Source organism: Callorhinchus milii, unplaced genomic scaffold (genome assembly GCF_018977255.1).
Source record: "Callorhinchus milii isolate IMCB2004 unplaced genomic scaffold, IMCB_Cmil_1.0 Scaffold1, whole genome shotgun sequence".
In the NCBI taxonomy this organism is placed as follows: domain Eukaryota; kingdom Metazoa; phylum Chordata; class Chondrichthyes; order Chimaeriformes; family Callorhinchidae; genus Callorhinchus; species Callorhinchus milii.
The window spans coordinates 118,180,150-118,194,606 of record NW_024704742.1 but is presented as its reverse complement, the minus strand read 5'-3'; the positions used below and the strand labels follow the sequence as shown (position 1 = coordinate 118,194,606).

General features: G+C 43.4%; 1 protein-coding gene and 1 long non-coding RNA gene across 2 annotated transcripts in view; one reads left to right on the top strand and one right to left on the bottom strand.

Annotated features, from left to right (window-relative positions):
- Nucleotides 1–826: 826 nt before the first annotated feature.
- LOC121849959 lies at nt 827–1,833 on the bottom strand. Its single transcript, XR_006085419.1, has 2 exons — nt 1,129–1,833; nt 827–1,031 (listed from the first exon to the last, which is right to left on the bottom strand). It is a non-coding gene; the product is annotated as an uncharacterized LOC121849959 (long non-coding RNA).
- Nucleotides 1,834–5,598: 3,765 nt separating this feature from the next.
- Nucleotides 5,599–14,457, top strand: part of ap3b1a (adaptor related protein complex 3 subunit beta 1a) — a 136,923-nt gene continuing 128,064 nt past the window's right edge. The window contains 1 exon segment of the mRNA XM_042334776.1: nt 5,599–5,902. Coding sequence (XP_042190710.1) covers nt 5,760–5,902 — 143 coding nt within the window. The 5' untranslated portion in view covers nt 5,599–5,759.

Genomic DNA, 14,457 nt, shown 5'->3' with positions numbered 1-14,457 from the left:
TCTCCTCTAGCCCCCGCACCGTCTCATGCGGTGTTCCTCAGCGCTCTGTCCTTGGTTCCCTACTCTTCAATATCTACATGCTCCCTCTAGGTGACAACATCCGCAAACATGGGGTCAACTTCCACATGTATGCGGATGACACCAACTCTTAACTCTCTTCCTCCACCCTCGACTCCAGAACCACTGCTGTCCTGACAGAATGTCTCTCAGACATCAAGTCCTGGATGAAAGCTAACTTTCTTCAGTTGAATGTCAACAAGACCGAGGCTCTCCTAATTGGCTCCCGTTAGTGCCTCCTCACCTCAGGCGCTGACAGCATCATTATCCATGGTTGCACACTCCACCTTGCTAAGCCAGTCCGGAACCTTAGGGTCTTGTTTAACTCTCAACTATCGTTTCTACCCCACATCTGCGCCATGACCCGCTTTGCCTTCCCCCACCTCCGCAACGTCATCCAGCTCTGCCACTATCTCACACCGCAGGCCACTGAAACCCTCATACATGCTTTCATTACACCGAGGCTCGACTATGCAAACTCATTGCTTGTCGGCCTCCCCAACTCCTCCCTCCACTGGCTGCAGATCATCCAGAACTCCGCAACCTGTGCCTCTCCCACACTAGACTCCGCAATCCTATTACCCCCATCCTTGCCCAACTTCATTGGCTTCCCATTACACAGAGGATACAGTTCAGGATTTTGGTCCTCACCTTCAAAGCCTTCCACGGTCTTGCTCCCACCTATCTCTGCGATCTTCTAACCCCCTACCATCCTACTCGTTCCCTCCACTCAAAATTACGGCTTCGGCAATCACAAAAGCATAAGACATAAAGCTCAGTGCAATTTAATTAGATTGATACAGCGGCTGTGATTAGGAATCAACTTGTTAACGTGGCTTGATCAATGTTGATTGTAGAATATCTCTTCTTAAGATCAGTTAGACTTGTCTTCTTCGTTCCCAAACTTCCTTTTGATCTTGGCAACCTTTATGTACTGATATTACCAATGTCCTTGAGAGTCCATAGAATCAGTTCTATTTCAGCAAAACAAGTCATGAGTCTTCGCAATATTCTTTTTGAACAACTTAAGACAAACCAGAATTCTGGGTTTGCAAAATGTCCAGTACCTACCTTGAGTGGGTCAAGCTGACAACACAGCCGACTAACACCATCAGAATCTTCACGACTCCCTTTTACCTCAGCCACATCAATCCTTTCAACTAATATTAGCATCTGTAATTACAGCACACATTATCAATAATATCATGATGAACAAATAGTATGGCTACAGAAATTTTAAATATTATTTCAGTGGATGTTCTCACTATCCTTGCCTGCTGTCTTTGAGCATTACTGAAATATTGGAATAGACAAAGTAAATATTACATAAAATAAATCAGAACAATGACATTTTTAATACTATCACTTCTCCATCTTGAACTGTCAGTGTCTACCTCTCGACCCCTTCACTGAGCCCTCTACCACACCCGACGCATACAAAACACATGCGGTTGCCAATATAGACCCTGTCCTCTGCAGCTGTTGGCCACTGTTGTGAAGTAGACGATTGATTGGGTTGTACTTGTCCACTCATCTCCCCTCCAAGACGGTTGAGCTGAAATTGAATGTGAAGACCGGCTTTGTGGATGGGAGGGTAAGCAAAGTATAAGTTGTCCCAGAAGAAGTCGCTGGAAGGAAAGCGACCTCCATAGGGTGAAACAAGCCATTGTCGGTATCTGTAGGAACTAAATCACAAAGTGAAATCTCCTGTTTCTTTAAACACTTTAGTTGGTTAATATGATTGCAGTAAACAACAACAACAACAACAACAAGATTCCATTTATAAAGCGCCTTTCACGTCAGGAGGACGTCCCAAGGCGCTGCACAGTTGGGTCATGACCCGAGCAGGGGGAAATGGTCAGGGTGAGGGGAGGGAAGGGAGGGAGCGAGGAGGGGGAAGAGAGTCGAGAGGGGAGCTGAAGGCTCGGTCAAAGAGAAAGGTTTTGAGACCGGCCTTGAAGGAGGAAAGGGAGGAAGCAAGGCGAAGGCACTGGGGGATAGAGTTCCAGAGCCTCGGGGCTGACAGGCTGAAAGCCCGACCACCGATGGTAGGGCGATTGGGGCGGGGACGTGGAGCAGACCGGAGCCGGAGGAACGGAGGGTACGGGCAGGTAGGTAGGGGGATAGTAGGTCAGAGAGGTAGGAGGGAGCGAGGCCGTGAATGGCCTTGTAGGTGAGGATGAGGATCTTGAATTCAATCCTCTGGGGGATGGGGAGCCAGTGGAGGCGAGCGAGGGTGGGAGTGATGTGGTCGCGAAGCCTGGTGCGGGACAGTACACGAGCTGCAGAGTTCTGAATGACCTGCAGCTTGTGGAGGGAGGTGGCGGGAAGGCCGGCGAGGAGAGAGTTCCCATAGTCCAGCCTTGAGGTGACAAAGGCGTGAACCAGGGTTTCAGCAGCGTGAGGGGTGAGGTAGTACCGTAGTCTGGCGATATTCCGGAGGTGATGGAAGGCGGTGCCAGTTGTGGAGCGGATGTGAGGGAGAAAGGACAGCTCAGGGTCGAACAGAACCCCGAGGTTCCTGACTGGCTTTGAGAGGTGGAGTGTGCAGCCTTGGATGCTGTTGGTGACCATCATGTGAAGTGGGAATAGAAATTTGATCTATTTGTGCTCCTGCCTCAAAATACTTGCACTACTAGCTTTACCAGGGATTCAATTGTAGCTTCAATTGTAGATCATTAGCTGCAAAAACAGTTTCACTTTTATGTGGAAACCAAAGTCTTAACTCTCTCTGAGCAGCCTGTGCTGGTCAGCATGAAGCAATGTCCGTTTGTTTACACAAACCAGAGTGCGAGCAGTCAGTGAATTTAAACTGCTCAGTTGGTGGCTAGTCAGTGATTTTTAAAGTTGCTGTGCTGTATAAATTTCTTTTCTCTTGTTCTTTTCAATTAACCCATCCTACTCTCTCTCAACTTTTGTTAATCTCTTTATTTGAGAGAACAGCATTTTGACCTTTCCTGACTCCTCACAAGTATCAAGCAGACTAAACTGTTTGAGGGCTTTCAGATTAGCCAATAAGTCATCTCCCTGTTTGGTCTGGAGGCATATCGGTGAGACATAAGGATCTATACATTGCTCAATCAGTTGTCTCATTGTTTTTAACTCCTTCTGTAATCTTTCAAATTCAGAAGTAACCATTTGTCCCAATCTTTCTTCCAAATTTGACTCTTTAGTACCTTTTCGTAATTTCAGCTTTATAATCCTTCGGTATTGATGGTTTTGTCATTGGATTTGAGTTTATCCCTTTACCTTTGCCCCTTCTTTTACCTGCAGAATGAATTTGTCCCGTTTTGTCTTTAAACCTTGCAGTGAACCCTTGTTCTCCTGCACTTTTTCAGTTTCTTTCTCCACTAAGGCTGCTACTTGTGCTTTAAGTCTGTCCACTTCTTCATCTTTCTCATGTTTAATTCTATCAATTTCTTTTCTTGCTTCATCTCGTTCTGAGTTAAACTTCTCAGATTCATGTTTAGCTCGTTCTAACATCACTCTTTTACATTTAAGTTGTTTCTCCAACTGCAGTACCTTTTTATGACACTGTACATGTGACACAGGATCCCCTCTCTAGATTCCCTGGCCATAGCTGCCTGTGTTTTTACAGTAGCTTTTAAGGATAAGGAACTGGAGGTTTTACTGATTTGAGGACTGCCTCCAGTCACCGGCTGGAGGGTTAATAATGCAATCAATTTATCCAATCTTTGGTCAGTGGGCGAAAGTTTACAGGTGATATAGGGGAAATTTTAAATTTGGTTAGACCCCGGCTGTGGCTCGCTGGGACAATCACAAGCAAAGTGCCCTCTACCCCCACATTTATAGCATTCGCTAGAGGCATTACTCCAATTACTACCCCTTCCTCCTCATCCTCTGTAAGGTCGGCCTCTTCCCCTAATATTCCACTGATTTGGGAAGGGTCCGTCAACCTCACAGACTTCTTTCTTTACCTTGTTCAGTACGGGATCAGCCTGCGCGAGCTGAGACTGTCTCCATGTCCGCATGAATTTATCCATTATTTCCCCCCATGGAGTGTCTCCATTCACCGCTACTGCTAAAGCTGTCTTAACTCGGGGTTGTAATTTCCTTAGAAAAAGGTTTTTGTAATTGGCAATGTTCCGGAATACGGTCGTGACAGGAGCAATGGCCTGAGAAAGCTCAGATAAACTATGTAACCTCTGTTCGAAAATCTCTGGATTTTCTGTCTTCCCCTGCTCACACTTCCCAATTTGAGCATGTACATCAATACTTACTACCCCGAGTATCGCTTTAATGGCATCAACCGTTCCCTGTGCTATCGTAGTTGCACCAAATATCGACGCTCCCAATTGTCCCTTAACGTTTAATACTGTTGCCATCAAAACCACTTTCTGTATCCTGATCACTCAACTCAGGATGGCTTTGTACAAAAATGTTCCAAGTAGTACTGAGCTCGAGGGGACACCTCCCTTCAATGATTCCCAGCTCCTGGGCTAGAGCCTCACACTCAGGGTGAGTAAGCGGGCGATTTGCCTCATAACTAGCAGTTACCCCTCCCTGAGGATTAGTACGTATAGTTTGATAAACCACCTCTACCAATCCCTTTGCACCGCTCAGGAATCTATCATAGTGATATTGGGCTCCCTTTTCATCCAAACACCCCCAGTCCATATCATCATCGTTATGCATATCAGACTTTCCTACTGTCCCATAGGTGACAGCTTCTGCTATTGCTTTACTCCTTCCTAACTGTTGCTTCAGTAGACTGATTTGCCACTGACACAGCTCATGGTTTATTCCATCATGTTCCTGACTCCTTCTTACAGCCTCACGCAATGCTCTCCTCGCGTCCTCCAGCTGCCTCCTCAGTTGGACGTTTTCCTCTGTCAGCTTTTCACCAACTGTTTCTGTTTCACGTTGCTTACCCTATCCGCAGCTGCTAAGTTAACCATACCTTGTTGGTTATCTACCAGCGAACTCAATTTAGTTATGCACATTTGCATACTATTCACGCACACCTGCATATCTCTCTTTTCACTCGCGTCCTCTTCTTGCTGTTTGTTCAATTCTGATCGGTAGATTCTTGTTGAGTGCGTCTAACGTCGCTGTGAGCTCAAAGTCCTGATGACGTGGGGTTGAACCCACGATGATGATGATAATAATAATAATAATCCTCGCATTTGATATAGCGCTTTTCACGTCGGGCGGACGTCCCAAAGCGCTTCACAGAACCGCAGCCTTCTAACTGAGAGCCGAGAGCACTGCCCACGGAGCCGGGGCTGACACTGCAGCGCACCAATGGCCTCCGCTCCCGCCCCAGGTCTCCCGGGTAGGGCTTCCCGCCACGTGGCCACCTGGTGACGTGTTCTCCGCCCAATCGGTGAGGTGGTGGTGAGGTGGGGGGGGGGAGGGGGAGGGGGTGGGAATCTTTTCCTGCGCGTGCGCGAGTCCCACGGGAAGCCGAGCTGCGATTGGCACGTGGCGTCACCCGCCGTGGTCGCCTTGGCAGCCGCAGCGTCATGTGATCCCGAGTCAGGTGACTCCCTGTCACACTTCCGGTAGCCGCGGGCGGGCGGTGGTGCGTGTGTGTGTGTGTGTGTGTCTGAGAGTCACTTTCGGGCTGAAAGAAAAGTCTCCGAAAACAAAAAAAGCGACTCGCAACCAAATCAGCCGCGGCCTTGTCACCCACCGACCGACCGACCGACAGATCCCCAGGAAGTCAGCTTCAGGCAATCATGGCGAGTAACAACGTGTCTTACAACGACCAAGGAGACCGGGGCCTGGGAGGGGAGACCACCGAATTGGGCCAAGATGCAACTGCGGTGACTTCGGGAGTTGGTGCTCCCGGGATTGGCCTCTTCAGCTCAGATTTCAAGAAGTAAGTGACACGGACACGTCGGGTCGGCCGGCGGTGGTTTTCGGGCGCGACTTCAAAGAACTTTGTTCTGTGTCTTGTTTTGGTTTTGGCCGCTGTCGCTGCCCTGCTGCAGGCGAATGGGGAACAGGTTCCGTGAAAGAGTTGGGCAAAGCTTTCAGTGTGTTTGTGTTGGGCTCTGCATAGTTGCAAGGAGTCCTGTAGCATATTGGTGCTGTATCAACTGCAAGGATTATCATTATTATATATTGGTTGGAGCGCTCCGCTCGCAAGCGAGAGGACTTGGGCTCGATTCCCGGACAGGGCAAAACCTTAGGCAAGTTTGCTTACTCCACACGCCTCTGTTTACCGAGCAGTAAACAGCAACCCGGTTGTTAGTCTATTGGCAGATTACTTTTCTGGGGGTAATAATCCCTTTAAAAAAAATTGGTCTCACAATCCCAATTGGCTGCTAGGTTTCGCCCAGAAAATATACAACAACAACAAAATTACATCTGTAGAGCGTCGTTCGTGTCAGGAGGACGTCGCAAGGCGCTGGACAGATAGAGTTTCGGACCTGAACAGGGGGTCGGGGTCGGGAAGGGCGGAGGGCAGAGGCGAAGCAGGGGGATCGAAAGCACGGTCGAAGAGGAGGGTCTTGAAGGTGGCAAGGGAGGGGGTGAGGTGGAGGGACTGCGAGATGGAGTTCCAGAGGGTCAGTTCCCTTTAGTCGCTTTACAATATATTATGTGAAGCACTTTGAGACGTCTCAAAGTCGTGATAAAGCGCTATATCAAATGCAAGGATTATTATTCTACAAAATCACATGACGTGGCTCTTCATCTTTACTGAACCAAATCCACTGGTTGCTACAATATACCTTCTGGTTAAAGCACGGACAGTGTAAGTTCATATTTGAGTCACTAATTCAGTAAAAGATCAGGCAGGTGGCATCTTCGTAGATAGCACAAGTTGATTTTAAAATAAAATCAATTCATCATTTGAAATTATGATCTCACCTCACAGGATGACTTACTTTGCAACTAGTGACTATCCTGATTCTTAAGCCTGGTGAATCCATAGATACGGCTGATAACAGACCAGCCAACTTGGCTTATTGGCACGGCTTGGAGTGGCCAATTGGGGGTAGGGATTCTTCACACTTGACTCCTTTTAAAAAGAAAGGGCCAGGGAGATGGGCTTGTTGGGTTTGGTGCAAGTGAGGTGTAGCTATGAATGGTGGAACTAGGAGAGTTAATTTGAGAAGGTTGGGCCTTAACAAAGAAGTGAAGGAAAGGTTTGGTAGATTTGATGTGAGATGGGGCTAGAGCCAGGCAAAGTAGTGAAATTGGGGGAAAAAAACAATCTTGGCCGAATGGAAGGAAGGAAAACTGAGAATCTAACCGAACACCAGCAGCAATAACAACAACTTGCATCTATATAGCACCCCTCAAGCAGGGTAGAGTACTAGAACACTTGAGAGTGGTGGAGCATGATCCGGATTTGCGCACTAATTTGGTGAGTTTGATAGAGAGGCCAGGGAGAAATATTGCTTTCTAGGTCTTGAGGTAGGAAGGCAGGTTGGAGATGGGCCAGAGATTGGAGAGTTTGCAGGGATTGAGGGTGTTTTTTTTAGGAGAGGAGTGATGCTGCATCCTGGATGCTTCTTCACTTGCATTGTGCTTAGGAAGTATAGCATTCACTTTCTGTGCCCTATATGTAATAATAAATAATACTTTCGTTTGGTATTCTGAAGGAAGCCTCAAAACACTTCACAGGATCTACTATAAAGCGGAATAAGCTGTTTTGGGCAACCACTGCAGCTAATTTGCGCACCCACAAGCAACCATGAATGATCAGTTTTAATGGGGGATTGTTGGCTAGGATTCCCTCTGCCTCTGTCTTTCTGTTTCTCTCCCTCTGCCTGTTTCTCTCTTGTTCTGATTGATGTGTTTAAAATAGTAAAGGAAATTGACATGGTGATGTGCACCATCTTTTTGGTGAACGAATCCATAACAATGGGACGTTGCCTTGAAATTAGAGCTGAGCTGGTTAGAAGCGTGATTGCGGAGACGTTTAATTTTTATCTGCACATTCTTCATGCTTCATCAGCTTTATAAGTCCACTACTTGGAGTCCTGTAGCTCAGTGGTTAGAGCACTCGCTTTGCAAGCGAAAGACCTGAGTTCAATTCCAGGCAGGGCAAAACCTTGGGCAAGTTTCCTTACTCCACACACCTAATAATAATCCCTCCAAAAAAAAACAATAATAAATGGGTCATTTTCAATCTACGACTGATTGTGCGACATTGCTGTCGCAATTGGCTGCCGCGTTCGCCCACAAATATACAGTCAATTCACTTTACAGTGTGTTCTGTGAAGTGCTTTGGGACGTCCTCCCGACGTGAAAAGTGCTATATCAAATGCAAGGATTATTATTATTACTGATTGACCATATTTTTAGCTCCATTAAAAGTTGTGTTCTACTGTACAGCATGAAAAGCGTAGGTCTAAGAGGATCGCTGCCTGACACTCAGAAGTCGGAACTTATTTAATAGGTGTATAAAGCAATTAAAAATATGTTGTTGGCTTCTCACAAGAAATCCATAAAAAAGCCTTTATCTGCATTCAGTTTTGGGTGTTTCACTTTTGGGGGGATATGATATCTTTGTTTTAAAAGGAAGTCTATTCACCAGAATGCCACCTGGGATGAAGGTACATAGCTATTAATGGGTTGGATTGACCTTGGTTATATTGCCATGAGCTGAGGAAGTTGAGGATGATCTGATTGATGTGTTTAAAATAGTGAAGGAAATTGACAAGGTGTCATGGACCAACTCTTCCTTCTGGTAAACAAATCTAGAACAATGGGATGTTGCCTTAATATTTGAGCTGAATAGAAGTGTGATTGAGGAAATCTTTAATTTTTATCCTCCCATTCCTCCTGCTTCTCAGGCCTTTGTATTACTAGCTTTTTCGATTCTTAGTGCATTACATTGTCATACATTTAGCTCAATTAAAAGTTGTTGCGCACACCTTAGCCCATCTTCTTATCGCCTGCCTGCATTACATACATCAATCTTAATATTTCAAGAATTGCTCTCCAAATAATTTACACGAAGAGTGATTAGAAGAGGATCCAAAGAGTATCCTTGTGGATATCGCTTGTTACTGCCCCCAACAGAACTCTTATCGGGGTTGCAATGTTGGTGTAGGGTGGGGGTGGTGCACGAATTGTGTGGCTTCAGTTTTTTTAAAAAAGTCACAAGCCTGAAATACAGGGAGAATTTTCTTTCCAGATATCTGCAATTCTTAGCAGGAGCTGATGTCAACAGCAACCCGATGGCTCAGAAAGTGGTTTTTTTTTAGTGCAGGACATTAGTCTGGTTGATGCCAGTTAATTATGTTGCCACCAATGTCAATTTATACTTTGCACATGTGGAGCAAAGCAGGAAATGATGTTGGTAGAAATCTAATTACCAATACACTTTCGCACAGAAAGTCAGCTGGGAAGTTAGTGGGCTGGATCAGCACATGGGCAATGAATGGGTTTCACAGTGCAACTGTGTTGTAACCAAATTCACACCATAATGAAGCACATTATAACAGGGCAGTGTCATAGCAAAATGATTCAATCTACAGCAAAATAAATGTAGGTTGGTTACCCTTGTTTATTATTCCATTAACTTGTGATATTTATCTTTTCATGCCCATAGTATCTCGTAATAATACTTACATTTGATTTAATGGCTTAAATTAATATTCTTAAAGTAAGTAGTTTTCAATCTAAGTTAATTTGTCATTAATTCTGTGAACTTTAATCTTCTTTAAAAGACTCGCTTATGGAACTTTGTCAATGCCTTCTGAAGATTAGAATCAGTTCTGTTCATTGTTGTATGTTGGCACTACCTTTTCCAGGTGAATTATCGTTTAATGAGCGATACAATCTCCAGTAGATCTTTGCATATTCTCTTAACTGAAGGAATTTTTTTACAAGCTTGTCTAGCTTCTTCATTGAAAATGTATCAGTCTGGTCACATTTTAAAACTGGTGATGTGTCAGTGATGAAATGATTTTTGAAGTAACTAACTTTATCTGAGAATAAAATGGAAGCAGCATCATCTGTTCAAGACAACAACAACCTGCATTTATATCGTGCCCCTAATGCAGGGTAGCGTCCCAGAGCACTTGACAGTGGCAGAGCATGATCCCAACCCGGGGGGAGGTGATTGTAGGCACAGTCGCAGAGGAAGATCTTAAGGCGTGACCTGAAGATGGGGAAGGAGGGGGCAAGAAGAGGGATAAAGGAAGAGTGTTCCAGAGTTTTGTGGCGTAGTGGTGGAAAACGCAGCCATTGCAGGTGGAACGGGGGGCACGAGGGACAAGCAGGAGGCCCGAGCCAGTCAAGCAGAGGCAGCGGGTCTTGAGTTGGGGAGTAAGCAGGTTGGAAAGGTGGGATGGGGATTTGAAGATGAATGTGAGGATTTTGAAATCGATCTGTTCGGGGATAGGGAACCAATGGAACCTGTCAAGAACTGGTGTGATGGGGGTGCAGAGTTTAGTGCGGGTGAGTATATGGATGGCAGAGTTTGAATTAACTGGAATTTTGTGGATAATGGAGCTGGGGAGACTGGCAAGGAGGGTATTTGAGTAGTCGAGGCAGGAGGTGACTTCTCAAGAAGCCATAGCAATTTCATATGAGAAAGTGGGAATGCAGAGAAGTTAAGGGTTTTATATAATTCTGTATTCAACAGACAAACTTCAGAATTGAGATGTTCAGCTCAAGCATTTTATCTGTACTAGTTTATGACATCTCAACTACTCGTGTTGCTAATCTTTAACACACAACGGGCTCCATTCATTTGGAGCAGGGAAGAAGCTGGGCTGTGTGAGCATGCGCCGGCCTCCCTCAAGGTTAATACGAGAACCATTCTTGCGAGGCTGGCACATGCATGCAGACAGCCCAGACGATTTCCGCGCTCACAGATTCAGATTTTTTTAAAAAATGGGACGTATGCAGTTGGGGATCCTTTTTTAAAGAAAGATTTAAAAAAAAAGTTGTAAGAAAAATTTTGCAGAAATGGATCGTTTTGTGACAAAGGAAGACAAACGTACCGATATCTCACAAGAGAAAATTGTCAGCAGCAGAGGTTCTAGCAAACCCCAGAAGGCGAAAATAGTGTGTATGTGGTGAAGTTCTAGGAAATTGCATTATGCAGCCCTGGAATTGTCTTAGTAAGCTATGGGGAAGTGGAATGTTTTTTTTCTAAGCTTAGGGAGGCTCACTATGACAAAGCTTGAGAGCTCCTGCCATATAAAACACCCTCATCACTTTGTCACACCTCTATCAGGTTCCCCCTCAGCCTTCTCTGTCCCAATAATAATAATCCTTGCATTTGATATAGCACCTGATCCCATCTTCTAGACGCCTCAAAGCGCATCACAGAATATACTGTAAAGTCAATTGTCTTTATATTTTGTGGGCGAAACGTGGCAGCCAATTGTGCATAGAGGTGTCCCACATTACCCCCGGATTATTACCCCCGGAAAAGCGATCCATCGACTAATAACTGGGTTTCTACTTACTGCTCGGTAAACAGAAATGTAGTGGAATAAGGAAACATGCCCAAGGTTGTACAAACTATTGTAGTACTCCAGTTGTGTACTAACCAATAGTTTGTACAAACTTTGGTATTATTGCTTTGCTTTTGTACTCTATGCTGTTGTGAAGAAAACCCAGGATGCTATTAGCTTTCTTTATAGCCTTTACCACTTACGATGCCTTAGTTTCCTGCACTCCAAATCTCTTTGCTCCAAGCTGCTTGTAAGATGCTGCCATTCAATATACACTCCCCTCATTTTTTCTTCCAAAATGAATTGCCTCTCATTTCATTCAATTTCATTCCACTGATTAGCCCATTGCGCTGATCTGTTGAAATCCTCTTGCAGTCTCTTGCCATCTTCATCACTATTCACTATACTAGTGTGGTATAATCCACAAACATATTTCCGAGTTGAGGTTATGTATAAAAAAAGGTCTTAGCACACACCCCTATGACATTCCACAAACTATCTTCCTTCAACTCCTGGGATCTAGAAAAAAACACATTTCTATATTCAGAAAAAATCTAGAATTGGTTTACATTTTAACAGGCTGCAGCTTCCTTCTATTAGTAACTGGCTTTATCACGATGAGAAATGTTGGCACTTTTTTGAGATCTATGAGAAGACATAAGTTAAAAGCAGCAACAGAATGAGATTAGATGTCACGCTGGTACAGGTAAAGCTTGAACTTAAAGTCTAAACTCTGAAGTTCTTCTATAGAATATATTTTCTTAGCAGTTCCCCTTTTTTTCCTGTTATGAACCATCCGTGATCTTTGGCAAGCTATGACATTGTTTTGTGGGATTTGCACAGAACTGCTGTATAATTTACAAGTAGTATTTTGAGATTTGTGAATCGAATTGTAAATTGTGTTTCTCTTCTACATATTATACAAGTAATCTGTAATGTTTACTTTTTCTAAAATCTATATTTAGTAGCTCTGTTGGTGGATGTTCTTTGTCTCCAATGAGGTGTGGACCGGGATATTATAAGTTGTGTTTCACTATTAGGAGTGAATGATATCTTAACTGTTTCACACAATCAAAAAAGCATAAATTGCAGATTTCTGTTCTTCCACAAGATGGTGCCAATTGACTGCAGAATCAGCCAATACTAGTAGATTTATAAGGAATGTAAAATAAAAAGCCTAATAATACCATCATTGTAAGAATATACCTGAAAGAATATATGATGAAAGGAAGCAAGGTGATAGGAGGGCTGTTTATTCAACTGAGAAAAACGGTTTGTGAACTTAATTCTGATAGTAGAGCACTGGGATCTATAGTAGTTGGATGGCAGATATAATAATGAACAACAGGAATTCAGTTTTTCAAGACCAAGTACAGGCAAATGGGGTATCAGTTTTATATGACAAAAGCAGCGCTATCAGTTTTATATAAGACTTATATAAAACTGATAGCACTGTTTGGCAAGCTTTCTGCTGCTCGTCAAACTACACCAGTTAGGGCTTTCATATTTGGTATTATTATAAAAATATATGTAACTTTACCATTGAATGTAAAGGTAAGAGTGGTTGGATTAACTAACCTACAAACTTGCATGGTTTGCATGTTTACACATGAAACCAAGTTACTTGAGCCATCTACTGAACAGTTGTTGCTTGTAGAATCCTATCCCAAATGGCTTCAGAAAAAGAGAAGTTGGAGGAGAGATTGGAAAAAGAAAAATCCAGTGTCTAATACAACATAAAAGATAAAGCAAGTTAGTTGGCTCACCTTCAGTGTATATGTAGCTTCATTCACAACTACAGAATGTGGTTTCCACTGTGCATGAATAAGATTTTTTTTCTGACTATCTGTTCTCCTGTGCCAGAGTTGTGCTATACTGGATTTTCTCCTTATCGCAATGCAGTGACGCCTTTCTCTCATATTTCTGAATTCATCCTTTGAATAACTTGTGTGCTCAACTGTAGCTCCATATCAGAGATTTGAATAACATTACAATGGAGTACTGTATCAATGCCAGTATTGTGTTTTTGCACATTATCATGACTGTGCTGAGATAGGAAACCATTCAAATCAAGTTTCTTCTTAAGACTTTTTTGTCCTTTACATCCTCAGCTGTTAAGTACAGTTTGTAAAGCAAGAAATTTAAATGCTACCCGAGTATCATAAGCATGTGAAAACATTTTACATCCTATAAGATTGAAATTTGGAAATGTTCAACGGTTCCTTCCTTTCCTCCTCATTGCCAAACATTGAACTCTAGTCCAGTGTTTATAGAATCATCAGTACCACATTTCTAATATTGTTTTCTTTTCTGGCCATTGTCACACTCGATTTTTTTTCTCTGTATTAAGTTCTCACGCTAATTGTTCAGGTTAATTATATTACTCACTGTTTACTCCCCTCAGCTGAGAAAATTGCAAGATGGTGGCTATTCTCTAAAGACCAACAACTGAGTGTTATCACAAGACTAATTTGTATTCTGAGTTTTCTCTCCTCTCTCTTTCCCTACTCCCTTTTAATATGTTTTGTCACATTAGCACAATCTCATTACTGGATGCATTTCTTCTTTGGAAAATTGCAGAACGTTCAAGCCATTCTAAATGCAGACTGAACAAAAGGAAAAATAGTTTCAACAATTAGAATGTAATTTTATCTTCATGATGAATATTTCATGGCCTACACTTGCATAGTTAACTGCGATAATTGGCCTGTATGTTTAGTGCTGTTGATTGTGATCTTTTAAATTCCAAGTTTGACAATTGAAGTTTGATGGTCACTGAGTGGTAAAGACTGAAGCCCATTCATATAGAAAGCGGTGAAAGATTGGAAAGTATCATAACATTGGAGAAGATGGCAGTCAAACCATTGCAAAAAGGTAGCATATCTTACAAAGAGCAACCGATTTGCAAGAATGGTACCAACTTAGCCAAGCTGACCATTGAATCGTTGAGGCACCCAGTGTGAAAAAAATACTTGGTTGAAGAATTCTTATATAAACAAGAATTCAC